The 25,850-nt window shown below is 46.5% G+C and overlaps 1 protein-coding gene across 2 annotated transcripts; it reads left to right on the forward strand.

Annotated features, from left to right (window-relative positions):
• Positions 1–38: 38 nt before the first annotated feature.
• CDC25A (cell division cycle 25A) lies at positions 39–19,370 on the forward strand. Of its 2 annotated transcripts, none has more exons than XM_017343797.3 (15): positions 39–614; positions 1,613–1,686; positions 3,032–3,074; positions 4,089–4,125; positions 4,764–4,865; positions 7,131–7,250; positions 8,408–8,479; positions 9,213–9,287; positions 11,115–11,288; positions 12,862–12,960; positions 14,574–14,636; positions 14,730–14,828; positions 15,960–16,090; positions 17,171–17,282; positions 17,505–19,370. In XM_017343797.3, the coding sequence occupies exons 1-15, from the start codon at positions 445–447 to the stop codon at positions 17,643–17,645; spliced, it is 1,512 nt and encodes a 503-aa protein (XP_017199286.1). In that variant the 5' UTR covers positions 39–444; the 3' UTR covers positions 17,646–19,370. The 2 variants fall into 2 exon arrangements, with proteins under 2 accessions (XP_017199286.1, XP_008258799.1); XM_008260577.4 differs by having other exon boundaries at positions 41–614; positions 8,345–8,479.
• The last annotated feature ends 6,480 nt before the right edge of the window (positions 19,371–25,850 follow it).

Raw genomic sequence — 25,850 nt, forward strand, 5'->3', positions numbered from 1 at the left:
CCGGCCCTCTGTAAGCAGCTATTACCGCGAAAGCCACCTCGGCTGCGACAGTCTGGAGGTCGGCCTGGTTCTCTGCGATCCCGGCCTGGGTAAGGGGAAGAGAAAAAAGCTAAGAGCGTGACCTTACCTTGCGGAACTTGCCTGCTGCTCCTCGGGCCTCCGAGTTTGTTTGGATTTGATCTTCAGGTTGCTGCGGTCCGCACGCCGGCTCGCCTCGCGGGGTGAGAGGGAAGCACCCGTGCTTGTGTCTGGCACCTGCCCGGTCCGGACGACCGCCCGTCCGCTCCGCTTGTTCGCGGCTGCGTCCCTGAACCCGCGGGGTCGTGTTTGTGTTTGACCCGTGGGCGCCGGCGGCGGGGCACGCGGCCGAAGCCGGTGTCGGCCGAGCGGGGCAGGCGCGGCGGACAGAGAGGGAGCGGGAGCCTTGGGAGTCCGGGCGCCGCCATGGAACTGGGCCCGGAGCCCCCGCACCGCCGCCGCCTGCTCTTCGCCTGCAGCCCCCCTCCCACGCCGCAGCCCGTCGTGAAGACGCTGTTTGGCGCGCCAGCCGCCGGGGGACTGTCGCCTGTCACCAACCTGACGGTCACCATGGATCAGCTGCAGGGACTGGGCAGGTGAGGAGGTGCGGACGCGCGGTGCCCGAGGCCGCTGGCCTCCCACAGGCCTTCCCACTGCCGGGAAGATCGGGTCGTGAAACGGACCGGGAGCCGGGCGGGTCGTGCGGGTCCGCGCCCGCCGCTCGGGGGCTGTCGGACCGGGGCCCGCCATGTGCACCCTGCCCCCGCCGGGCAGAATGTTGGGCGGAGAGGCAGTTCCGACCCTGCAGGGCTGCCCTCAGCCGGGGCTGGGCCCGGGCTGTGGCCGGGGACCCCCCACCCTCGTCGCCCCTTTGAGAATTCCCGGCACTGGCTTTGTGCTTCCCGGGAAGCTCTGCGGAATACACCCGTACGGGGGAAGGGCTGGCCCTCGCAGGCGCTTCAGTCCAGCCCTTCCCGAACCAGCTCACAGAATCTTAGTTTCCTGCGAGCTTTCTCTTCTCAACAAAGGGACGTGGCATTTCCTTTCCGGGTATTTGTGCAAAAACATCGTCCTAGTCCCTCGCCCGCGCACTTTCCTCATGTTGATCCCTCTGCTTTCCTAATTCCTGTCTCATCCAGCTTTCCATAGCTCGCTAGGCTTCTCCTTGGAGGAACAAACGCGTCCCACACTGTTTCTGACGAGGCTGCTTTCCCCTCAGTCTTGGTATACCATATTCTGAGCCGTCTCGTTCACGGTTCCCAAGCCCTGAAAAGCAGGAACTCCTGTCCCATTCTTCAGTTATCTCTAGCACAGTACCTAGAACACATGCTCTCATTTCAGGAAATAGCTCCCCATTTGCCATAGTCATCGTGTCTTGCAATGTGGCCAGGGGCCAAGCCACCCGCTCTTCCCTCCCTTGCTTGGTGCTAACTGGGTGTTCCCAGTGGCAAGAAGGGCTCTGTGGTGTGGCCTAGAAGTGATGGTAATTCATGCCAGACTGGCTGCTTGTTAACCTCATGGCCTGTTTCCTGTATGTGGCCTTTTAGTGCTGTCCTAGAAATCGCTCATGTGCAATTATTTTTCTTGTCTTCAGCGAGTATGAGCAGCCACTGGAGGTGAAGAACAGCAGTCTGCAGAGAATGGGCTCCTCCGAATCAACGGATTCAGGTATTCCTTGGGTCTTTGCCAGTCTGTTCTGTGGGGAGCAACATGGGAATTTCCTAAAGCAAGCATCGAGTGTGTATAAGGAGGTGGTGTGTGTGCTTGCCCTGGAAAAATGACTTAACATTCACCATTCCTCAGTGAGTGAAGTCCAGAAAAACACAGGATGACAGCTTCCTCCTAGGACGCAGCAGGTGATGGCTCAAATGCTTGGGCCCCTACTACCTCTGTGGGAGGCTTGGATTGAGTCCCTGAACTAGCAAATGGGATATCTATTCTTTTTGTCTCCTTCTTTCTAGTAGATGAAAAAATAAACATTAAGAAATTAGGATAAACTTATTATAAGAATAATGAAGTCAGTGATCCTGCTATGGAGGAAATGAACAAGGGTGCTTTTTTCAATTTCCTAAATTCAGGTTACCGCATGCACAGATAAGAGCATTTAGGGTACAGATGTTTAGTTTTAGGACTTGCAAAGGCAAACGTCATAAAATGTAGTATAGACTTAAGAACTGGAGATGAGATTCTTATTTGTGGAAGTAGACAGGTGAGAGTATCGGTTCTAATGCCTAATCTGTAAGGCTTTGGCAGCATCATGGAGCGGTGTGAGCTTGGCATGTGCTGGTGGGTCTTAGCTAGCACAGAAGTAGTACTGAGCAGTGTCTCCTCCACCCTACTACTTTTGGAGAGATGGACACCTTTCTTGGAGTCATTTTGTTAAAGGCAGCCAATGTCTGCCTTGTGTGATGATTAATATATTTTTCTTTTAAAAAATATTTATTTTTATGTATTTGAAATCAGAGAGCTCTTCCATTCACTTCTTCCCAAATGCCTGCTAAGGACAGGGCTGGGCCAGGCTGAAGCCAGGAACCACGGACTCTATTCTGGTCTTCCATGTGTATGGCAGATCTAATTTACTTGAGGCATCACCATTGCTTCCCACGATGCTAATTAGCAGGAAACTGGAATTGAAAAAGAGCTTGAATTTGAACCTGGGCACTCTATGGGATACTGGCATCCCTGGTGGTGTTTTAACTGCTGCACCAAATGTCTGTTCCATAATTGTACTTTATAATCCTCAGAATTACTTGGATAATTTGATGAGACAAAATACTTGAAATCAAAACTATTCCAGGAAAATACAGTATGTTTTGAATAACTATGCATGATGTGAATAAGTTTAATTCACCCTCCATAAATTCTATTTCCTTTGATGGCAATTGCCAGTAGAAGGGGATTCATGTATATATATTATGAGAATGTTATCTATGTATTTTAACAAAATGGAATTTGTGTATTATTTCCTCACTTTTTTTTTTTTTTTTTTTTTTTTTTTTTTAATTTTCCACAGGTTTCTGTCTGGATTCTCCTGGGCCCTTGGACAGGAAAGAAAAGTATGTATTCACTGCTTTTAAATTTATACATAGAAAAAAAGCCTTTCTTAACTTCTTAAAAGATTTACTTATTTATTTGAAATGTGGAGAGAGAGATCTTCCATGCACAGGTTCACTCCCTAAATGCCCCCAGTGGCCCAGGCTAGGCCAGGCCAAAGTATCATCTGCTGCCCCCCAGGTACATGAGCAGGAAGTTGGGTTAGAAGCACAGAAGAGTCAGGCACTGCAATTGGGATACAGGCATCCCAAGGAGCAGCTTAACCCACTGTGCTACAATAGCCTGTCCCTCAATTTTTTACTGAAGTTCTTTATATTCTGCACTGGAACCCTAGCTTTAGCTGTTCCTAGAAAGACCCCTGGATTCTGGAAAAACTTCACGAGTAGTGTGTACTTCCCTCCTTAGATTTTAGCTCTTGTTTTGGTGTTAGTCAAATTCTTAAGAGAATGTATTTTAAGGGAAGGTTTGGATTTTCTTTTTTACCTAGAAGCCCAGTGTTGGAGGTGCTCCTAAAAATAGGATAGCGGCCGGCACCGCAGCTCACTGGGCTAATCCTCCGCCTTGCTGCGCCGGCACACCGGGTTCTAGTCCCGGTCGGGGCGCCGGATTCTGTCCCGGTTGCCCCTCTTCCAGGCCAGCTCTCTGCTGTGGCCAGGGAGTGCAGTGGAGGATGGCCCAGGTGCTTGGGCCCTGCACCCCATGGGAGACCAGGAAAAGCACCTGGCTCCTGGCTCCTGCCATCGGATCAGCGCGGTGCGCTGGCCGCAGCGCACCGGCCGCGGTGGCCATTGGAGGGTGAACCAACGGCAAGGGAAGACCTTTCTCTCTCTGTCCACTCTGCCTGTCAAAAAATAAAAAAAATAAAAAATAAAAACAAAAAAATAGGATAGCATCAGAAATTTATTTCTTTTCTTTCCTAAAATAGGAATGTGTTTGACTGCTCCCTCACATTGTAGGTTAAAATGAACATCTTTACTTGCTTTATTCTCATTGTTTACCTTCTGATCTTATTACAGTCTCGAAAATCCCATGAAGAGGATAAATTCCCTGCCTGTAAGTTAGTTCCCTTGTTTATTTTGAGGTCGTACCTGTTGTCTGCTTGCCAGCTTCCAGCTTGCCTTGATAGACCTCAATGTAGAAAGTGAAACTGCTTTTCTTCAGTCTCAGAAGCACTCGAGACTACAGTAGCTTTAATAAGGGCTACCCACTGAAGACATCTGACTAGCAGAACTTGATTAAAACAGGATGAAGTTTTGTTTTTGTTTATTAAGATTTATTTTATTTGAAAGGCAGTTATAGAGAGGGAAAGACAGAGATCTTTCACCTGCTAGTCTACTCCTCAAATGGACACAATGGCCAGGGCTGGGCCAAGCCAAAACCAGAAACTGGGTCTCCCACATGGATGTAGGGGCCCAAGCACTTGACCATTCTCTGCTGCTTTCTCAGGGATGCTAATAGGGAGCTGATTGGAAGTGGAGCAACCAGGATCTGCCCATAAGGGATGTGCACACTGCAGGCAGCAGCCTTTACCTGCCATGCCACAGCAACCTACAGTGCACAGAGCTAGGAAAGGGCCTTTTATGCAGATATTTGGGGATGAAGTTATCTCCCACCTCACTTCTTTTGAGAGCTGTTTTCCATGGAATTTTTATTTATGTACCCTAATTATTTCCTTTTTTTCAATTTGATAGCCGAAGCTCTTGGGATGCAGCCCAGCTCTGAAGAGGAGCCATTCTGATTCTCTTGACCATGACATCTTTCAGCTCATCGACCAGGATGAGAACAAGGAAAATGTGAGTGTGGCATCACTGCACTAAGCCAGATATCAGGAGTTTGCAGAAAAATTTCTGGGAGTATTCAACTTTGGCCAGAGAAGTGTGTGGCCTTTGTAGTCAGAAAATTTGGGATTGAATCCTGCTTCTTACTAGCTGTGGGAGCTTGGCAAATAACTTCCCTTTTTAGGCTTCTTTGTAAAGTAGGGATACCAATACCTCTTAGGGCCATTGTATAAAGAATTTAAAATGGTGCCTGGAAGGTAGGCAGCAACAGATCTACCATCTGCTGGGGTTTTTTGTTTGTTTTTATTTTCTTAAAGATTTAATTATTTGAAAGTCCAAATTACAGAGAAAGGGGCAGAGATCTTCCATTGACTGGTTCACTCAAAATGGCTGCAACATCAGGGCTGGGCCAGGCTGAAGCCAGGATCCATGTGCTTTATCCTGGTCTTCAACTTGGATATAGGGGCCCAAGGACCTGGGACATTCTCCATCGCTTTCCCAGGCGCATTAGCAGGAAGCTGGATTGGAAGTGGAGCAGCTAGGATTCAAACCGATGCCCATATGGGATGCTGGCACTGCAGATGGTAGCTTAATCCACTGCGCCACAGTGCCAGCCCCATCTGCTGTTTAACTTCCCCAAATGCTTTCAATAGCTAGAGTAGGGCCAGGCCAAAGCTGGGAGCCCAGAATTCCTTCTGGGTCTTCCACATGGTTGCCAGGGACCCAAACACTTGAGCCATCACTTGCTACCTCCCATGGTGCACATCAGCAATAAGCTGAATCAAAAGTGCAGGAGCTTGAACTCAAGCCAGCCACTCAAATCGGAATGTGGGCATCCTAAGAGGCCAGACACCCACCCCTGACTTTTTCAGATGCACAGGAAGGCATCCAAAACAGTTGAACATATTTGCTTAACTCTCCCTACCCTTTCCCAGAGTATTTCCATATGTCTGTTTTCTCTCTGTTCCATTTTCTGCTAAAAATAATCAGTTTGTGATCATTATATTCTTATAGAGTTAGTGTAAAACCTGCCTTCATGAACTCTCCTGACGATTCTTTGGTAACTTGGGAGATGTCATGAAGGAGATGAAAATGAGTTCCTGCCTTCAGGGCTTGCAGAGCAAGCAATGGGTCTACCCCCATGCAATGTTTCTTTCTGCCAGCCAAACTGTTACAATGCTTTGTTATCCCCCAAGCCTCTCCCTGATTGCCTGCATAGAGCTGTTTTCTAAAGGGAAAATTGGGTAGATGGTGGTTGAAGAGCTGTTCTGGAGTCACTCTGTCTGCCTTCAGTATCATAGGCACATTTCACCTCTAAGGCCTAGTTTTTTTTAACTGCCTAAATAAATATTAAGAAAAAGTAACAGGTTCTTAAAGTGAATATTTAGGGTGAGGGTTCATGAGTGCTTTTGAAGTTTAAGTGAAATCATGTAATCTGTCACATTTAGCTATTTACAGTCAACATTGTAAAAATCATCCTTGTTGAGTAAACCAGTAGGGTTTTTTCATTGCTTTTTCTATGAAATACAGTAGTCATCTTAAGTGGGAAAATAATTGTCTGCCATTGGTAGGATGAGGTAAAAAATATGAAGCCCTCAGATGAAATGTTTTGACATAATGGACAGTTAATTGTGATGGCATTGCATTAGGATTTTAGACGGCATTTGTAGTTTATCACTCTGCTTTGTATAGATGGCAGATACTATGGGTTAGAAAATGAAAATGAAAGGCCGGCGCCGCGGCTCACTAGGCTAATCCTCCGCCTTGTGGTGCCGGCACACCGGGTTCTAGTCCCGGTTGCCCCTCTTCCAGGCCAGCTCTCTTCTGTGGCCAGGGAGTGCAGTGGAGGTGGCCCAAGTACTTGGGCCCTGCACCCCATGGGAGACCAGGATAAGTACCTGGCTCCTGCCATCGGATCGGGCACGGTGCACCGGCCGCAGCACGGCGGCCATTGGAGGGTGAACCAACGGCAAAGGAAGACCTTTCTTTCTGTCTCTCTCTCGCTGTCCACTCTGCCTGTCAAAAAATAAATAAAATTAAAAAAGAAAATGAAAATGAAGTGTGCTAAGAAAAAGGTGCCATTTGAGAAGTTAGCCATTGACAGAGCCACTGAAATTCTTAGTTACACAGTTCTGGAGCTGGCATTAGATTAGAAATAGCTAAATCTTTACTTTGGAGGCAGTTACAAACGTGGTCCACGCCCACGTCCTTGCTTGTCTCCCCAAGTTACAACTGAGGCCCTTCATGGACAGTAGATGTCTCAACTGTTCTGTCTTTCAGGAAGCCTTTGAGTTTAAGAAGCCGACAAGACCTGCATCTCGTGGCTGCCTGCACTCTCATGGACTTGAAGAGGGTAAAGATCTCTTCACACAGAGGCAGAACTCTGCCCCAGCTTGGATGGTATGTGCTTCTAGTTTTCATAGGGGAGATCCTGATGAGAAGAACTTTAGAAAGCACCTCTTTAGTCTGGAGTTCTCACTGTCTCTGTCTTGACGTTGTTCTCAGAAGCTAGACTGTCAAGTACTTGTTTTTGTTGAGTCTAGGAGATGGTGTTTGAAATACTGGACCTGTAGAAGGAACACTTGATGTTGTTGATTCTGGGAAAATAGTCTGCTGGCATCCTGGGTCATTCTCTATCTGCAGAGTGGAATTATATCTTTCATTTAAAGCTTCCTCTGCAGAGCTTTTGCTTCTTGCAAAGGTAGTTTAATAAGAACTATAATGATGTCCAGTGATCCTACTGCCTACAGACTGCTTGGCAGTCTTGGGCCACTTGTTTCAGGGCTATTTATTTTTGGCAGACAGAGGTTGTCGTTATTCCAGAGTTTCTTACTGTTGGTTGGAATTGGGTCAATAATGCATTTATAGACTAAGAAGACCAAACCTGGGCAAAACTAATGCATTTTGTTTCCAGGTTCCTGGGAATTGATCTGAAAGTCTTCAGTCTAACTTGAGGTCTGAGATTCAGGTTCACCTGACGCTGCTGCTTTGTGCATTTACAAAGCAATAAAAAAAAAAAAATTGTATTTATTTGAGAGAGTCACTGAGAAAAGGAGATCCTACATTTGCTGATTTACCCCCCAGATGGCAGCAACAGCTGACGCTAAGCCTGGCCAGAGCCAGGAGCTTCCTCCAGGTCTCCCATGTGGGTGCAGGAGCCCAAGGGCTTGGGCCATCTTCCACTGCTTTCCCAGGCCACAGCAGAGAGCTGGATCAGAAGTGGAGCAAACAGGACTCAGCCGGCCCCCAGAAACTTTTTCTTATAAATAAGAATATTCCTAGTACCCATTGTGAGGTGCATTGCTTCTGGGAATAGTTCTTTGTGAAAGCTACTTGACTAGGCTCTACTCAGGACTATGTGTACAACAAATGATTTTCTTTTGATCAGTGGCTGCTAAATTTTACTTGGTATAACCAATATAACATGTTTTTCTCAAAAGCCAGTGAACCGTGTGTCTCTCATTTACTAATGAGCTATGAATTCTGTCGTACAGCTTTCCTCAAATGAAAGAGATAGCAGCGAGCCTGGGAATTTCATTCCTCTTTTTATGCCCCAGTCTCCTGTGACAGATACTTTGTCTGACGAAGATGATGGCTTCATGGACCTTCTTGATGGAGAGAACCTAAAGGTACCATGTGTGTGTGTCCATGGAGTTTTTCTGTCCATCCTACTAATTACTGGGAAAATCATGTGAAGAATAGCAGTTCCCTGGGACTTGACTAGGTTGATTTGTTTGAGTTTTTTTTCCCCCCCTTTTTAAAGATTTGCTTTATTTGAAAGACAGAGAGTGAGAGAGAGAAAATCTTCATCTGCTGGTTCACTCACCAAATGGCCACAATGGCCACACTGGGCCAGGCCAAAACTAGGAGCCAGGAGCTTCATTAGCTCTCACATGTGGGTTCATGAGCCCGGGGACTTGAACCCAAATCTTCCACTGCTTTCCCAGGAGCAATATCGGGGAGCTGGATCAGAAGTGGAACAGCTGGGACGTGAACTGCTGCCCATATGAGATGCTGGCGTTGCAGGCAGCAGCTTTACCACTATGATACAATGCCAGCCCTGGTGAAACTTTAACACTGTTCTTGTCCTGATTAAATCTTTTCCAAAGAATACGTTGATAAGATCATTCTTACCCTGAAGGAGCTATAATGTGCAGAAGATATTGTGATAACCGTGTAGGACTGGCTGAGAAGTGCCCTAGAGCTAGAGACCTGATGCCTACACATGTGCTGTTAGCAGGTGTGCTTCCAGCTGTGTTTAGCTGTCTGAACTGTTGTGAACCTTTGCTGCAGAGGATAGATTATTAGAAACCTGAAGCATTTAAACTACTGGATCTTTTTAAAACCAGTTTCTCTCTTTAGAACGATGAGGAGACCCCGTCGGGCATGGCCAGCCTCTGGACAGCTCCCCTTGTAATGAGAAAAACTACAAACTTCGTAAGTTACTTCAGTATATCTGGAGGGAGCCTTGAGTGATTGGGCCACTGGACAGATCATCCTTAGTTGAGTGCAACCGAGGTTGACTGGAATGACAGGACTCAGGAACCCAGGTTTTAGGACTATCTTGGCTACCTACAGACTGACAGATCCGATTCATCTCTGCATGTTTCCTTATGTATAAACAATATCTAGCAGTTTAAAAAAGTGTATCTGAAGCTGTTAGCGCTTTTTTTTTTTTTAAGATCATTCTCATTTATATTCCACAGCACCTAGAACAACATTTGACAAGCAACAAATCTCATAGGATATTTATATTTTTATTTGAGAGTAACTGCCCCATCTACATGTGCTACATACTTGAGTTTCCATCATAGGGATACTTCAAAACAAAAAGTTAGAAGCAAGGAGGTATCTGTTAAGTACACATTCTCATTTATGCAAACATCTAGGGAATAGTGGGTATGGTACAAGCTCAGAGTTGTGTACATCAATTGAGGTCTTTTTTTTTTTTTTTTTTTTTTTTTTTAAGATTTATTTATTTATTTGCAAGTCAGAGTTACACAGAGAGAGAGAGAGGTCTTCCATCTGATGCTTCACTCCCCAATTGGCCCCAACGGCTGGAACTGCGCCTATCAGGAGCCGGGAGCTTCCTCCAGGTCTCCCATGTGGGTGCAGGGGCCCAAGTCCTTGGGCCATCTTCTGCTGCTTTCCCAGGCCATAGCAGAGAGCTGGATAGGAAATGGAGCTGCCGGATCTTGAACTGGCACCCACATGGGATGCTGGCGCTTCAGGCCAGGGCATTTACCTACTGCACCACAGTGCCGGCCCCGATATCTGTGTTTCTAACTTGGTGACATGAACTGAAAATAGGGGACAAGTGAGCTACAGTTTTGAGGCCACTTATCTCAGGAAGAGTTTTCTGAGCTCTGAACAGTGGGGAATTTCCTTGCGCAGATGGTTCTGGCAGACTCACCTTTGCTGGTAGCTGTGCGCAAATAAAGAGGGAGAAAATCCGTTGTCTTTGGGGAGAGCAGACATGCTACACTAGGAACATTTTGAAGAAATAACATCAAAATTTGGTAGTTCAGTAAGATCCGATAGGACATGCTGCACAGGAAGAGACTAAGCTAAGGCATAGAGTTGTGTACAAGCTGAGATTAGAGAGTTGAAGTTAGACTGTCTCTACCATGAGACAGATTAGCAGTCTTCAGACTCTGAGAAGTTTAAGACATGTAGAGGTAGCATTTGGCCAAGTGGTTGGGGCACAAGTAAGAACACCTGCATTCCATATCTGGTACCTGGGTTCAAGTCTCAGCTCCAACCCCTGATTGCTGCCAATACAGATCCAAAGAGAGGGACAGATAAGAAAATTCACTCCCCAGATGGCCACAGTGGCCGGAACTGGCTGGATCTGAAGCCAGGAGTTTCTTCTAGATCTCAAATACAGGTGCAGGGGCCCAAACACTTGGGCCATATTTTATATTCTTTGAAAGGTGGGGTTATGAGAGAGAGGAGCAGTAGGAACTTGAACTGGCACCCATATGGGATGCCGGCATTGCAGGTGGTAGCTTAACCCACTATGCCACAATACCAGCCCCAATAGTAAGGTTTTTGAGGGCTAGTATCTTCAGTCAAGTACATATTCATCATGCAGTAGGTACACTGTGCCAGACCCCATGAGAGTTGCAGAGGGTAGATTGATTGACAATGTCTACTTCCTAATTTAGGATTGATCTTAAACCATCCCAGGAAGCCCTTGGTCTGTTTGTATTAACCATTCAAGTGAGCACATTTTAATGGAAGATGAATCTTTTTTTCCCTAAGGGCAATCGATGCAAGCTGTTTGACTCCCCTTCCCCGTGTAGCTCCAGTACTCGGACAGTGTTGAAGAGACCAGAACGATCTCAAGAGGAGTCTCCACGAGGAAACACAAAGAAGAGGAAGAGCATGACTGGGGCCAGTCCTGAAGAGGTAGCCAGTCCAGAGGAGGCCCAGGAGGTTAGTTTTGTGGCATTCTTAAGTGGAGCAGCTGGGTCTTGAACTGGCGCACATATGGGATGCTGACACTTCAGGCCAGGGCGTTAACCCACTGTGCCACAGCGCCAGCACAAGTCATTTTATGGATTTTTCTCCCTGTACCATCTGTCCAACTATTTTTGTTCATTTTTCTATTGGTTATCTCTTTATGGTAATGGTTAATGTATATTTTCAAATATGAATGTTTTTATTGGATGAATTGGTTATTTCTCCTACTATTGATGGAGTAGGCCTACAGGCTCCTGGCTCCTGCCCTCCCCAACCTTAGCTATTATAAGCATTTGGGAAATGAACCAGCAGAAGAGAATTCTTTTGGTTTCTTTTTCCCATCTCTTTCTCCCTCTCAGATAACTTAAATAAATAAATTCTATGATGGACAGGATTTCTTTTTTGAAAATGTATTTTACTTTATCTTTTTATGTCCTGATTAGGCAGTCCTTCTATCTTCATTATTAACCTTTGTGACATGACCTTAGAAGTCATAGCTTCCTTCCTAATATCACAAAGGCATTCTGTGCTTTTTTATACATTTCTTGGCCTAGCCTGGAGTCAATTATTTCAAATATCCCTGGTTTCTTTTAGTGTAAAGTACTGTTTAGAGAACTTACTACATATATATCCTCTGGGGGTGCGCATTGCATTTGTGATTCTTATAAGGTTAAGAAATACTTTTTAAATTTGACCTAATTTTTTTTGACAGGCAGAGTTAGTGAGAGAGAGAGACAGAGAGAAAGTTCTTCCTTTTGTTGGTTCACACCCCAAATGGCCGCTACCACCGGCGCACTGTGCCGATCTGAAGCCAGGAGCCAGGCACTTCCTCCTGGTCTCCCATGCGGGTGCAGGGCCCAAGCACTTGGGCCATCCTCCACTGCCTTCCTGAGCCACAGCAGAGAGCTGGACTGGAAGAGGAGCAATCGGGACAGAACTGGTGCCCCAACCAGAACTAGAACCCAGAGTGCCAGCACCGCAGGCGGAGGATTAGCCTAGTGAACTGCGGCGCCAGCCAAATTTGACCTAATTTTGACCTCCCTATTTGTAGGAGAGATTTTAGTTTTAGGGCAATTCATTTATATAATGGAATAATAGACCTATCCAACAACCTGTTTTTTTTTGCTCCCGATACAATTAAAGAAAATATTTTAATTAGTAAGGATAGACATTAGCATTCCAGTCTCTTCCTTTTGACATGTTCTAGGTAAATGTTTATTCAAGTCCTTTGCCCTGGGACTGGTATTGTGGTGGCAGTAGGAGCTGCTGTTCCTGATGCCCAGCTTCTCATACTGAAGTGCCAGTTCAATTCTTAGCTACTCTGCTTCTGATCCAGTTCCCCACTGTTATGCCTGGCAAGGCAGCAGAACATGACCCAAGCAGTTGGGCCTTTTCTGTCCCATGTCAAGCCCCAGGTGGGGTTTTGGCCCTTGGGGTGTGGACCAGAGGATAGAAGATCCCCTCCTGTCTTTATCTCTGTTGCTCTACCTTTCAAATAATTAAAGCAAAACACTTTGCCTCATTCTCTGCCTTTGATTTGTTACAGATCATGCATCAGTCTTTATCCCTGGCATCTTCCCCAAAAGGGACCATCGAGAACATTTTGGACAATGACCCAAGGGATCTTATCGGAGACTTCTCCAAGGTAATTGCAAGCAGAGCTGCTCTGACTGAGCTACGCAGGGAATAGGGGTACCTTAAACTTCACCTCAGCCTTTCTTCACCAAGATAGCTTTCAGGTGCCTCCAGGGGGACACAGTTAAAAATGTTAGAGGCACTTGGCCTAGCAGTTAAGCTGCTGGTAAGAATGCCCATGTTCCATATTGGAGTGCTGGGGTTTGAGTCCCCAATCCAACTTCTTGCTAATGCACACCCCACGAGGCAGCAGATGATGGTTTAAATACTTGGTTTCCTGGCTGCTCTCTTTGACCTGGCCTGGTCTGAGTTGCTGTGGGTATCTGGGGACTGAACCAACGGATAGGAGCACTATCTCTTGGTCTGGCAAGCAGTCTTTCTGCTTCCCAGCAACAACCAAAGTCATGAGTGGGTAAACCAACTTGGTTTCTTATGATCAGGTACACATTATTTTCTGTGAGAGTGTATCCCTTGTTACTGCTAATAAGGAGCTGCCCACTAACAACTTTGACTCCAACCCAAAGACCAGGCTTTCTGGGAACTTTATGATCATAAAAATAGTAGTATGAAGAGGCATAATACCTGTATCCTCACTACAGGTCTGTGTGTTGAAAGGTTATTTTAATAGATCCATCATTGAGACTTCATTGTCTGGTAAAAGATAGCCTTTGAAGGAAAAGGCCCTCAGGAAAGTACAGAGGAAGATGTACTGATGGCCTGATGTGCCACGCAAAAGGTGGCTGCCTTTAAGCTGTGATGGGCATGGATATTCAGTGCAGTAGTTTAGGCTGCTGTTTGGAACACCCACATTACATCCCACAACACAAAGCCTGGCACGGAGTCCTGACTGCCTCCAATCTACCTTCCTGCTGGTCTACCTGGGAAGGTAGCAGGAGATGTTTCAAATACTTTGGTCACTGCCATCCATGTAGATGGAGTTTGTAGCTCCTGGCTTTTGCCTTGCATAGCTCCTGCTTTTGTGGGCATTTGGGGAGTGAACCAGTGAGCAGATCTCTGTCTCTCTGCCTGTATCATAAAGAAAAGCTGAGGTGAAGCACAAAGGTGGGATATAGAATGTTTCTGGGGGATTTTGAAGGAGCTGGGCCTCTGAAGAAGAGAGGAATGAGCAGTCCTAGGTGTATCTTCACTTTTATCATCTTCAAGTGGAATTGAAGGTGTTGGTTATGTTTTTAATGGCCATGGTGATAAGTGAGCTCTGGACTCTGTCCAGTTCTCTAATGAGTCATTGTGGATATGCCCCTCCTACTCCTTAGCTGGGCCGGATCTTGTTTTTTCCATCCCTAGCATCTAGTACCATGCTGGGTATGGCAAGTGCTTGGGAGTGAGTGGCATATGTTCCATCGCTGTATTTGGGTGCTTTTCACAGCCTGCCTACTAAGATGAGGGTTCCTGACAAAGCAGAAAGAAAAGGAAATTATTAGCTGGGTATCCTTAGATTAGGTGTTTAGCGCTAAGGTCTGCAAATGGGAACAGTTTCATTGTGTGAAAATTCGATATCAGGGTGTTAAAGAGGTACCTAAAAGAGTAACTAGTATATACTGACTAGCTGATGACAGGCAAACCTTTCAATTCTCTCAGTATATTCCCTTATTTCTTTTTAAGGCTTATCTCTTTCATACAGTTGCTGGGAAACATCAGGATTTAAAATATATCTCTCCAGAAATTGTAAGTCATCTTTTTGGAGCCTTCTGCACATGTGGTATTTGAATCTTGTTTCTGACAGTCAAAGGTGATCTTTATCTTCCTGAATTTCTACAGATGGCATCTGTTTTGAATGGCAAGTTTGCCAGCCTCATTAAAGAGTTTGTTATTATTGACTGCCGGTACCCATATGAATATGAAGGAGGCCACATCAAGGTATGGGTTTTTTTTGTTGTTTTTTGTTTTTGTTTTTTTGTTAAAGGATTTACTTTATTTGAAAGGCAGAGTTGGAGAGAGAGAGGAAAAGACAGAGATTTTCCCATCTATGTATTCACTTCCCAGATGGCCGTAATGGCCAGGGCTGGGCTGGACCAAAGCTGTGAGCAAGGAGTGTCTTCCAGGTCTCCCATGTGGGTGCAGGGGCCCTGCTTTCCTAGACGCATTATAAGGGAGTTGGATCTGAAGTAGAGGAGTCAGGACTCCGACCAGTGCCCATATGGAATGCCAGCACTGCAGACGGTGGCTTAACTTGCTACGCCACAACACTGGTCCCAAGCGGTTGGTGGCAGGTGTCTTACTCCTGTGTAAGGAACAAATGTTGTCTGGTGTGTAGTACTTTTCCTTAAATTTTATTATTTTGGAATATTTGCATATATATGATGAGATATCCTGACGATATCATCCAAGTCTAAATTTGAAATTTATTTGTGTCATATGCCTTATATTCATAGCCTATAGGTAATTTAATGTACCTGTATTTTGAGTGCAATCCATCATGTGGGTCAAATGTACAATTTTCCACTTAGCATCATGGTGACACTGAAGTTTTAAATTTTGGATCTTCAGCATAGGGATGCTCAAGCTGTATTTTTTTCTTTAAGATTTATTTATTTATTGCAAAGGCAGTGTTACAGAGAGGCAGAGAGAGAGGTCTTCCATCCTCTGGTTTACTCCCCAGATGGTCGCAATGGCTGGAGGTGCACCAGCTAGGATATTCCTCTGGGTCTCCCATGCAAATGCAAGGGACCAAGAACTTGGGCCATTTTCTACTACTTTGCCAGGCCATAGCAGAGAGTTGGTTAAAAATTCCCAAATTTGCAAATACTACCCAGAAAGTGCACCATAGTTTTGTAACAGGGTTTGAGGCGCCTGTTTCCGATCCCCACGTGTATTGCTAAATGATGAATGTGTGTAGACATGTAGCTCTATTGTGATAGATACCAGATAGTCTACTGGGCTGTTGAGCCAGGAAGCCTGCAAAATCGCACAAAGTAGTCCCATGGACTCATTACATAATTACCTCAAGTTTGATACATGCAGTGCCAAGGGTCTCTGATGCCTCCACAGGGTGCAGTGAACTTGCACATGGAAGAAGACGTTGAAGACTTCTTGCTCAAGAAACCCATTGTGCCTACTGATGGCAAACGGGTCATCGTCGTGTTCCACTGCGAGTTTTCCTCAGAGAGAGGTCCCCGCATGTGAGTACTATGTGAAACTAGGCTCTGGGGCAGCGACCCCGTGATGTTTTCATGGGATGTGATGGTATATGGCTTTCCGTTGGAACATATTTTAGTATTTTAAGCATCCTTTTGGCAAAAGTACAAATTCATGAGTGACATTTTCCTGAATTCTTATCCATTTAGCAACTGATTTATTTCTTGAGTGACTTTTCTGTTAGGCTTAACCTAACAGTTTCAGTTTCAGTTGCACAAAGGATTTCAGCCTTCTCCAGTTCTGTCTGATGCTTAGTGGTGCCCATACAGTATTCTCCACAGATCTGGCCGTTCTAAAGAGCTTGGAAAAATCCATCATTGCAGAGGAGTGGGTCATGTTCACTTTGTTACCACTTGGGGGTAAAAAGAAAGGGCCATACAGCTGCTCATAGTTAGTTACCTGTGTCCATGCAAAATGGATTGCAAAGCCTGGAGCATTATGGGCACTGTAGAGGCAATAAAAATAGAGCAGTGCAGTAAAGCACTGCACAGTGAAGAGAGTAGCAAGGAGAAGTGACAGGACCGTGATGCAGCAGAGGTGCAGGTGGGGAAGAGTACTGTGAGATGATCACCAGAAGTGCTGAGAAACAGGGCAGATGGGGAGATAGGACTGAGGGTGCAATATCAACAAAGATGGTCCAACAGCAGCCATGTTTTTGTGCCTTGTTTTACTCTAAACTTTGCCAAAGTTCATGATCGCTCCTAAGGATGAGAACTTTGCCCTACATTTATATGGGTCAGGGTGTGTGTGTGTGTGTGTGGCAGGTGTGGAGAATGCAAGGGGAGGCTGGCTCAGCTGATACTGGAAAACCTGACTGGATGGGGGTCAGGTACTAGAACTGCTTGACTTGGAGAAAGGAAAGTTGGGAAAGGGACCACTTACTGAACAGGGCTCAATGGTCAGGAACTCAAAAGTCAGCACCAATTGTTTCCAGGAATTGGTGTAAGGTCTGGAAGACATGGAAGGAGTACTTAAGCCAAAAAGCTCTACTTTAGCTTTTCCTGCGTTGCCTTGTTTCTCTGCACTGGGAGAGCTCACCTTGCTCTGGCCTTCCTATTTATTAGGTGTCGGTATGTGAGAGAGCGAGATCGGCTTGGTAACGAGTACCCCAAACTCCATTACCCTGAGCTGTATGTCCTGAAAGGGGGCTACAAGGAATTCTTCTTGAAATGCCAGGTAAGACAGTGGAAAGCATGCCTCCTGCCCCTGTGCCAGACTAGTGGATCTTGCCGGGGGCCTGAGGACAAGGTGGTTATCTGCCCTATACAAAGAGGGCCCCTGGAGAACCAGCTGCCCAGGTCTGCATTGCTCTTTCAGCCTTGCAGCCCTGGGAAGGGAGGGAGCCAGATTGTGCATGTGAGCCAGGCATGCCCTAACCTCATCCCCTCCTGTCCCCAGTCTCACTGTGAGCCCCCCAGCTACCGACCAATGCACCATGAGGACTTTAAAGAAGACCTGAAGAAGTTCCGCACAAAGAGCCGGACCTGGGCAGGGGAGAAGAGCAAAAGGGAGATGTACAGTCGCCTGAAGAAGCTCTGAAGACGGTGGTGCATGCAACAGCAGCCTGAGCTCCCTCCGTTCCTCCTACTATCCCCTTTGGGCTGCAGACAAACTTGAGCAAAGGGGTCAGCTATGTGATATTTGGAGAGAAGGCCTGGGGCTTCCATTCCTTGAATCTGCTTCCCACACTCCGGAGGTTGGAGCCCCTAGGGCATTCTAGTGGCTGTGCCTGGTCTGTCACTGTAAGACGTCCTCCCTCCACGTCTGAACTGTGTCCCAAGGCTGTCACGGGCCATAGTGCAGTCTCCGCAAGCTGTCAGGCTGTTTTCTGGCTCGTCATCCTCCACAATTGCAAGAAGCAGCTGGGGCCTCAATGGACTCTGGTCTTCCTCATGAAGGGAGGGGCAGGGTAGAAAGAAGCAACGTGAACAGATATGTTGCTGGCCACATACCAAAGACAGACTGGGAAGAAAAGGTCTTCGTGGGACAACTGTATCTTTAATTTATTCAACTTCACCAATTATTTTATTTTTTTGTAACCGCTGGAGACTTTACTGCTTCATTAAGTCAAAATACTGCCATTCTAGGTAGGGTTTTTATCATCCCAGGGACTACCTCTGCTTTTAATTAAAAAAGAAAAGAAGGGAGTAAGAAAAGGCAAAGTCGTTGTGAGTCATGGGACAGAGAGCTAGGAGCTCTGTCACCCCCAGGAAGCACTGCCGTACTGGGGCTGCTGCTATTTAAATCCAAGGACTGAGTTACTGGTGGGTTGGGCACTGGACTCAGGCTTGGCTATAGGACATAAGCTACACCTCCCAGACCTACTTCTGGCCATTGAGATCTGTTGGCTGGGGAGGTCCCTGTTCTTCACCCCAGTTCCCTGTGGTGTTGGCTGGCATAGGAATCACCATTAGGAAAGCATTTCAGGCAGCTTTGGGCCACCCCCAAGTCAGTTCTGGAATGTAATGTAGGTGTCCCAGGGTGTTGGGGTGGAGTAGGGGATGGGTGGATCTCACCAACTGTCTCCCCTGGTTATCTTGATAACTCTTGGATAGCTTTTATTTTAATTTTTGAAAAATAGTCATGAGTCAAAAGAGTATCAAATCAGTGTTGGATGGGCCACCCAGATGTAGGGAGAGGGGCTGGGAGCCCTGGGCCTTTGGAGGGAGGGTGCTGGCATAGAGATGTCTGCATTGATTTTTTTCTCAGAAGGGAGTGTGGTGGATTTTGAAGGTAAAACTTTCTGGGTTTATCATGTTTTAATTTGAGGGACAGGGAGTGATGAATCATCACCAATTGCCCCCTTATCTAACTCTAAGGAAGTGGGGGGTCTCAAAGGATTCCCTCCTAGGGAGCTGGGGCTGCCTTGACTGATTCTACACAGGCCTGTTGGTGGCACCTGCTCCTCCCCACCCTCAGGTGCCAGCCTCCTCACCATCACTGTTCCTGTGGGGTATAACCGGGCTCTTCCTATCAAGTGTCAGCTTTCCCTCTTAACTTGTTCTGGGTAGAGAGGGAATCTGATACTGGAGATGACTGGTTGCTATATTATGGGTTTGAGTCGCTTTTGGATATAAAGGAAAGAGCATGTGGAGAGGAAGAAAGAGGGCCTCATCCTACACTTACTCAGACATACCATTTGGTCTTTTTAAGGATTCTGTTGGTTACATGCCTGAAGAGGGAGGGGGGTTGGCCTTCAAACTGTACCAACTTTGTTAACCAACTATTGCAGGCTCTGAAAAAATAAAAATGATCTTGAACCCATACTCTACTTTGTCCTTGATATATTTAAATGCATCTACATTTTCCTGGGACTACACTTAACTAAAACTGTGACTGAGGCAAGAAGATAAGGGATCCAGGGATGGCTGGAAAAACCTCTCTGCTATTTTTGAATTGATAAGCTTGTGAATTGGTTGGCAAGATTAAATGGGTACTTAAAAGCTAGCCTGGGGGCAGGTGCTGTGAAACAGTAGGTTAATCCTCGGCCTGCACTGACAGCAAATCATGGGTGCTGCTTCGAGTCCTGGCTGCTCCACTTCCGATCCAGCTCTCTGCTGTGGCCTAGGAAAGCAGTGGTGGGCCCCTGTACCCACATGGGATACCCAGAAGAAGCTCCTGGCTCCTGGCCTTGGGTAGGCCCAACTCCAGCTGTTGAGGCCATCTGGGGAGTGAACCAGCAGATGGAAGACCCTTCTGTCTCTCCCTATCACTGTAACACTACCTCACAAATAAATGAAAAAAAAAAAAAGCTAGGCTGAACTGATGTCATTTCTTCACAAGGCCCATTAGTTTAATAGGACAGCAGGACAATAAGAGTTTTTGTTGTGCTCTGCAGTGGGTAGAAACAGGAGAGAGATTTGTCAATCACATGAAATTTTACAAGTGATGCAGGGCCAGCACCGTGGCTCACTTGGTTAATCTGCCTGCGGCGCCGGGTTCTAATCCCGGTTGCTCCTCTTCCAGTCTAGCTCTCTGCTGTGGCCTAGGGAGGGCAGTGGAGGATGGCCCGAGCATTTGGGCCCTGCACCCACATGAGAGAACAGGAGGAAGCACCTGGCTCCTGGCTGCAGATTGGTGCAGATCGCTGTGGCAGCCATTTGGGGAATGAACCAACAAAAGGAAGACCTTTCTTTGGCCAAAATGTGTAATGGCTGGAGTCTTGCAGAATAGAGTGATGCCTTGGATAGAAGAAACTTGTTTTTTATATAGATGTAGAAAGACTAGTAGTTCAAACGTGCTGGATAACATTTTAAATCTCAAACACAAGTGTTGATCTGAAATATTTCCCACATAAGCTCCATTTAGACACTTGTCTTTCCATCTGATTTCCATCTATATAGAGCCATCACCGCTGCCTCTCAGAGTTGGCATTAGCAGGAAGCTGGAATCAGGAGCCACAACCAGGGATCCAACCCAGGTACTCCATTGTGGGACATGGGTATCCTAAATGGCATTTTAACTACTAGGCCAAAATGCCTGCCTCCTCCCCATTTTTTTTCTTTAAATGTATGAAGAGAAAAATCCTCTGTGATACCAGTCTCCAGTGTCACTGACATTGTGTTTACATGTTGTGAAGGACTGTTAGAGTAGATAGCATATCTATGGTACTGCATTGGGTTTATATTACACTCCAAGTCTTCCCCATCTAGCACCCCATTTCCTCTTATCCCTTGCAGAGACCATATCCAAGCACCCTCTCATCCTCCTAGTCACTTTATTTTCACATTGTATTTCTGAGAGTGTACAGACAATACAGACATAGAGATGATTTTCAATGGCATGGGAAATTACTTGGCTAAACCCTGACTTATTTGAACCCATCCCATACTACAGTACCTTCTCAAAAAACAAACTCCTTATTCCTAATGAGAAGATTCAAGCCTTGAATAATCAGACAACAGAAGCTTTACTTTTCATGGAGGAAATAGCCAAATATCTACTTGTAATCAATATGTATACATATTTAAAAGCACATATTTCTGAGTTGTACTACTTTCTTTGAACTCATGTTAAAATATGTGAGATGACATAGTGCCATGCTAGTCATGTATGGAAAACAATCCAAAGCCCAAGTACCCATTCCTGTAGTGAGGCTTTTCTTAATGTCATAGAAGTGTATATTTATGGGTTCTGTTAAGATACTTCATCTTTTTAAATCATGGAGAACTTCAGACATGTAAAAGTAAGTAAAATAATGAGCCCCCCTCCCCTTTTTTTGCCCATTAGACGGCTTCAGCATCTATTCATAGCCAGTCTTACTGCTTCTTTACCTCACCCCAGCTTGCTTTGCTTTTTCCCTGGATTGTTGCAAAAACCAGCTGGCTTCCTGTTTGACCTGTACCTGCTACAATCAACTTGCTGAAATGAATAGTTAGGTCAACCAATTCTTGCTTGAGAATTTGATTGTTCTTTGTTGCCTATAAAAATGAAATCTGAATTCTTTAGCTCATGTGCTCACGTCAGCCTTATCCTGTGTTCATTTTATGCCCCAATAACAGGGCAAGATTCTGTCTCTAGAATGCTTCCTGCCTTCTGCACCTTGCTTGTTACAGCTGGAAGCCTGTCATGCGGACAGTTTAGTCAATGCATAGGAAAACTTGGGTACAGACAACACCCACAGTCAAGGGTGGGTTATCTCTGGAAACTTTGGACACGACAACATATTTAAAAATCTAGGGGCAACTATTACATGTAAGATGTGATCTCCTGGCTCAGATAAAGATATTTAAAATATGAAAAAATGTATAAGAAGTAGTCCAACACTCATATTCCACATGCCAGCCTAGAAATAAAGAGCAGAGCTGAAGGCCCCTGATTTGATCACAAACTCTCCAGACAACCCCACCCCCACCCCATCACAAGATAACCATATTCTTCCCTGACGTGATCTTTTAAGGAAATACAGAAATGATTTTTGGTTTTAAAACTAGTGAATACCTTGGCATTCATCTGCAACTCACTTTGACTCCTTTGAGTCTCAAACTAAGGACACCTGCTTCAGGAAGGCACAGCCTAACTCAGCAGTGACAAATAGGCCACACCTCCTCTCCTGCAGAGGAAACGAAGTCACTTCTCCCTCTAAGTCCACTCCTGGTGGTTAACAGGAGCCAATGGAACTAGACACTTCCTGTGGCCACTATGTCCCAACAGTCTGGCTCTGGTATTAGGATGACACTTTAGATACCCCAATTCCCACTTTAGATCTATCTACTAGGACTACAGAGCTGAGAAGTCTGCAAGCCCCAGGAATCTGTGACGGCAGGACTTTTCAGATTCAGCAGCCCTGGGATGAGGCCGGGGATTCTGCATTTCTAACAAGCTCTGAGTGCTGCTGATCTTTAGACCACTCTTTGAACAACCAGCCTTAAGAACGGAACAAAGTAGGACAATTGGTACAACAGTTAAAGATGCCTCTTGGTTCACCTGCCTCCCATTTCAGTTCAAGTCCCAGTCCTGCCCCTAACTCCAGCTTCCTGCTAATGCATACCCTGGGAGGCAGCAGGTGATGGCTCAAGTGGTTGGGTCTCTGCTGCCCATGTGGGAGGCCTGGATTGAGTTCCTGGCTCCTGGCATTTGAAGGAGTGAACCAGTAAAAGGAGCAGGGGGGTCAGGACTGTCACAGAGGGTAGAAAGGGTGGCTGCTGGCTGAGGAACGAAGCAGGCAGGCAGGGCAGAAGCTGCCGGCCTGGGAGGGAAGGATGTCAGGCCCTGGGAGCTGGTGATGTGGTAGAAGGAGTAAAGGAGACAAATGGGATGGATCCAGGTTGGACATTGCTCCTCAGAGCAAGAAATGAGGAAATAGCCAAAAGGCCCAAAATGAGGAACTTTTTGATAGCTGGCCTGTATTTTCCACACAGGACAAAAAGAGGCTCTGGAACTATTTCAAGCTAAAGGAGACTCAGACATGACAACTAACTGAATTATGGGAGCAAATCTAAAAGTGCTATTAAGGACATTTTAGGGACAATTGACAAGATTGAAATATGGAATATTGATTAGATAAGAATGTTATTTCAGTTTCTCAAATTTGATAACCATACTGCAGTTATGTATGAGAATATGCTCGTTCTAAGGAAATACGAAAAAATGATAGGTTAAAGACTGTGGTTAAAGACCAATGGTGCCGGCACCACGGCTCACTAGGCTAATCCTCCGCCTGCGGCGCCAGCACACCAGGTTCTAGTCCTGGTCAGGGCGCCAGATTCTGTCCCGGTTGCCCCTCTTCCAGGCCAGCTCTCTGCTGTGGCCTGGGAGTGCAGTGGAGGATGGCCCATAGGAGACCAGGAGAAGCACCTGGCTCCTGCCATCGGATCAGTGCGGTGCGCTGGCCGCAGCGTGCCAGCCACAGCGCGCCAGCCACAGCGGCCATTGGAGGGTGAACTAACGGCAAAAGGAAGATCTTTCTCTCTCTCTCTCTCTCACTGTCCACTCTGCCTGTCAAAATAAATAAATAAATATTAAAAAAAAAAAAAAGACCAATGGTTTCATGGAAGAAACTGTGTGTGTGTGAGAGAGAAAGAGAAAAGAAAAAGGTAAAGCATGGGGCCAGTGCTGTGGTGCAGCGAGTTAACGCCCTGGCCTGAAGTGCCAGCATCCCATGTGGGTGCCAGTTTGAGACCTTGCTCCTCCACTTCTGATACCTGGTGCTCCACTTCTGATCCAGCTCTCTGCTGTGGCCTGGGAAAGCAGTGGAGGATGGCCCAAGTTCTTCGGCTCCTAACCCACATGGGAGACCTGGAGGAAGCTCCTGGCTCCTGGCTTCAGAGCGGTGTATCTCTGGTCATTGCGGCCAATTGGGGAGTGAACCAGAGGATGGAAGACCTCTCTCTCTCTCTCTCTCTCTCTGTAACTCTGACTTTCAAATAAAAAAATAAATCTATAAAAAAAAGGTGAGGCAGAATTTTTTTTTTTTAATTTGACAGGTAGAGTTATAGACAGTGAGAAAGAGAGACAGAGAGAAAGGTCTTCCTTCCGTTGTTTCACCCCACAGATGACCGCTACAGCCAGCACTGTGCCAATCTGAAGGCAGGAGCCAGGCACTTCCTCCTGGTCTCCCATGCAGGTGCAGGCCCCAAGCACTTGGGCCATCCTCCACTGCCTTCCTGGGCCACAGCAGAGAGCTGGCCTGGAAGAGGAGCAACCGGGACTAGAACCCAGAGCCCATATGGGATGCCGGTGCCGCAGGTGGGGGAGGATTAACCAAGTGAGCCATGGCGCTGGCCCCTTTTTAAAAAAAGATTTATTTTATTTATTTGAAAGACAGAATTATGGGAAGGAGGGGAGTCTTCCATCCGCTGGTTCACTCCCCAGATGGCCGCAGCGGCTGGAGCTGCACCGATCCGAATCCAGGAGCCAGGAGCCTCCTCTGGGTCTTTCATGTGGGTGCAGGGGCCCAAGGACTATCCTCTACTGGTATCCCAAGCTGGATCAGAAGAGGAGCATCCAGGACAAGAACCGGTGTCCATATGGGATGCTGGAGCTTCAGGCCAGGGCTTTAACCTGCTGCGCCACAGCGCCAGCCCCCAGAATGTTAAAAAGTTAAAATTTCATAACTTTTGGCAAAAGGTACAAGGGATTTTTTTGTCTTATTCTTGCAACTTTTCTCTAAGCTTGAAATTATTTCCAAAGAAAACATTCTAAAAGGAAGGGCTGTGGTGCTGAGTAGACAGGACAGATTTGGGCAGTGGATTATCTGGATGTTGGATGATCAGAGGATGCGTGTTTCAAATAATTATCCAGGCTAGTAACAGTGACTTGTCCCAAGCATTCAAATGGCAGTTGAAGAAACCAGGTGTAGAGGGAGGCCTGGCGTGAGGACCCAGGAAAGCAGAGAGAGAGGCTGGAGAAGTAGACACTGAAGACTGGGCAGGAAGAGGAAAAGAGAGTGGGGCCAGAGGTCTTGAGCCACAGAAACTCGGATCCATCACCTTGGAGACAAAGGCTGAAGGAAGTGGCAGGGGTGCAACATGGAGGGGAGGCAGAGGCAGTGGAGGGGCAAGCTGGGTAGCCACAGGCCATTCTCAGCTTTCTTGTGACTGAAACCTGTCAAGGGGCTTGGAGTGGGGATTACTTTGATGATTCTAAGACCTTGGTCACTCTTTTCAAACGATGACTATGAAAAGCCCAATGCACAGCCCCCTGGTGACACCCTCAGGGCAGGGGAGGCAGTCCCTTCCGGGGAGAGACGGTGTAGCCGCTTTTTAGGCAAAGTCAAATCTGTCTCGAACCACCACCCAGTTTTCCTTTGTCCTCTCATTTTGCTCATGGCCACAGTAAGCCACCAGATGGCGGTGGTGCCCCGGGTCAGTCTCCTGAGGCCTCTGCATTCCCTTCAGCTCTGCTACCGCAAAACCACTAACTGGCAGGAGCTGGAAGCTATTAGCCCCCACCCCTTCCCTGCCCTGGCCCCCAGCTGCATTTTATGGCACCTTGCCTGCCCTGAGTGCGGGCAGTTCCCAATGACCTAGCCCAAGCTTGGGTTTCATTGCCACAATGCAAGGTCAGCAAAAGGAAGAGGGGCGGTTTGGATGCTTATTTTCTATTTTTAATAAGTGCATCAATGTAGTCAGTGGAAAACATCTGATCTTTGTTGAGTTACATCTAATTCATGGTGTATTTAGAATGGCACAGAGTGGAGTCAATCTCAACGTTTTCAATGCCTAACCCTTTCCCCAGTGGGGTGGCCATGACCACTTGCTAGGCTCTCATCAAGAAATATGAAGGCTTACATTCTAATTCTGG

The sequence above is a fragment of the Oryctolagus cuniculus genome, chromosome 10, assembly GCF_964237555.1.
Source record: "Oryctolagus cuniculus chromosome 10, mOryCun1.1, whole genome shotgun sequence".
In the NCBI taxonomy this organism is placed as follows: Eukaryota; Metazoa; Chordata; class Mammalia; order Lagomorpha; family Leporidae; genus Oryctolagus; species Oryctolagus cuniculus.

What these genes read in the sequence shown, in the direction of transcription:
- CDC25A (XM_008260577.4), top strand. Translation starts at nt 445, where the DNA reads ATGGAACTGGGCCCGGAGCCCCCGCACCGCCGCCGCCTGCTCTTCGCC. An exon ending in CCCTTGGACAGGAAAGAAAA is followed by an intron (nt 3,075 to 4,088) that starts GTATGTATTCAC and finishes ATCTTATTACAG; the next exon opens with TCTCGAAAATCCCATGAAGA. An exon ending in ATGAAGGAGGCCACATCAAG is followed by an intron (nt 14,829 to 15,959) that starts GTATGGGTTTTT and finishes ATGCCTCCACAG; the next exon opens with GGTGCAGTGAACTTGCACAT.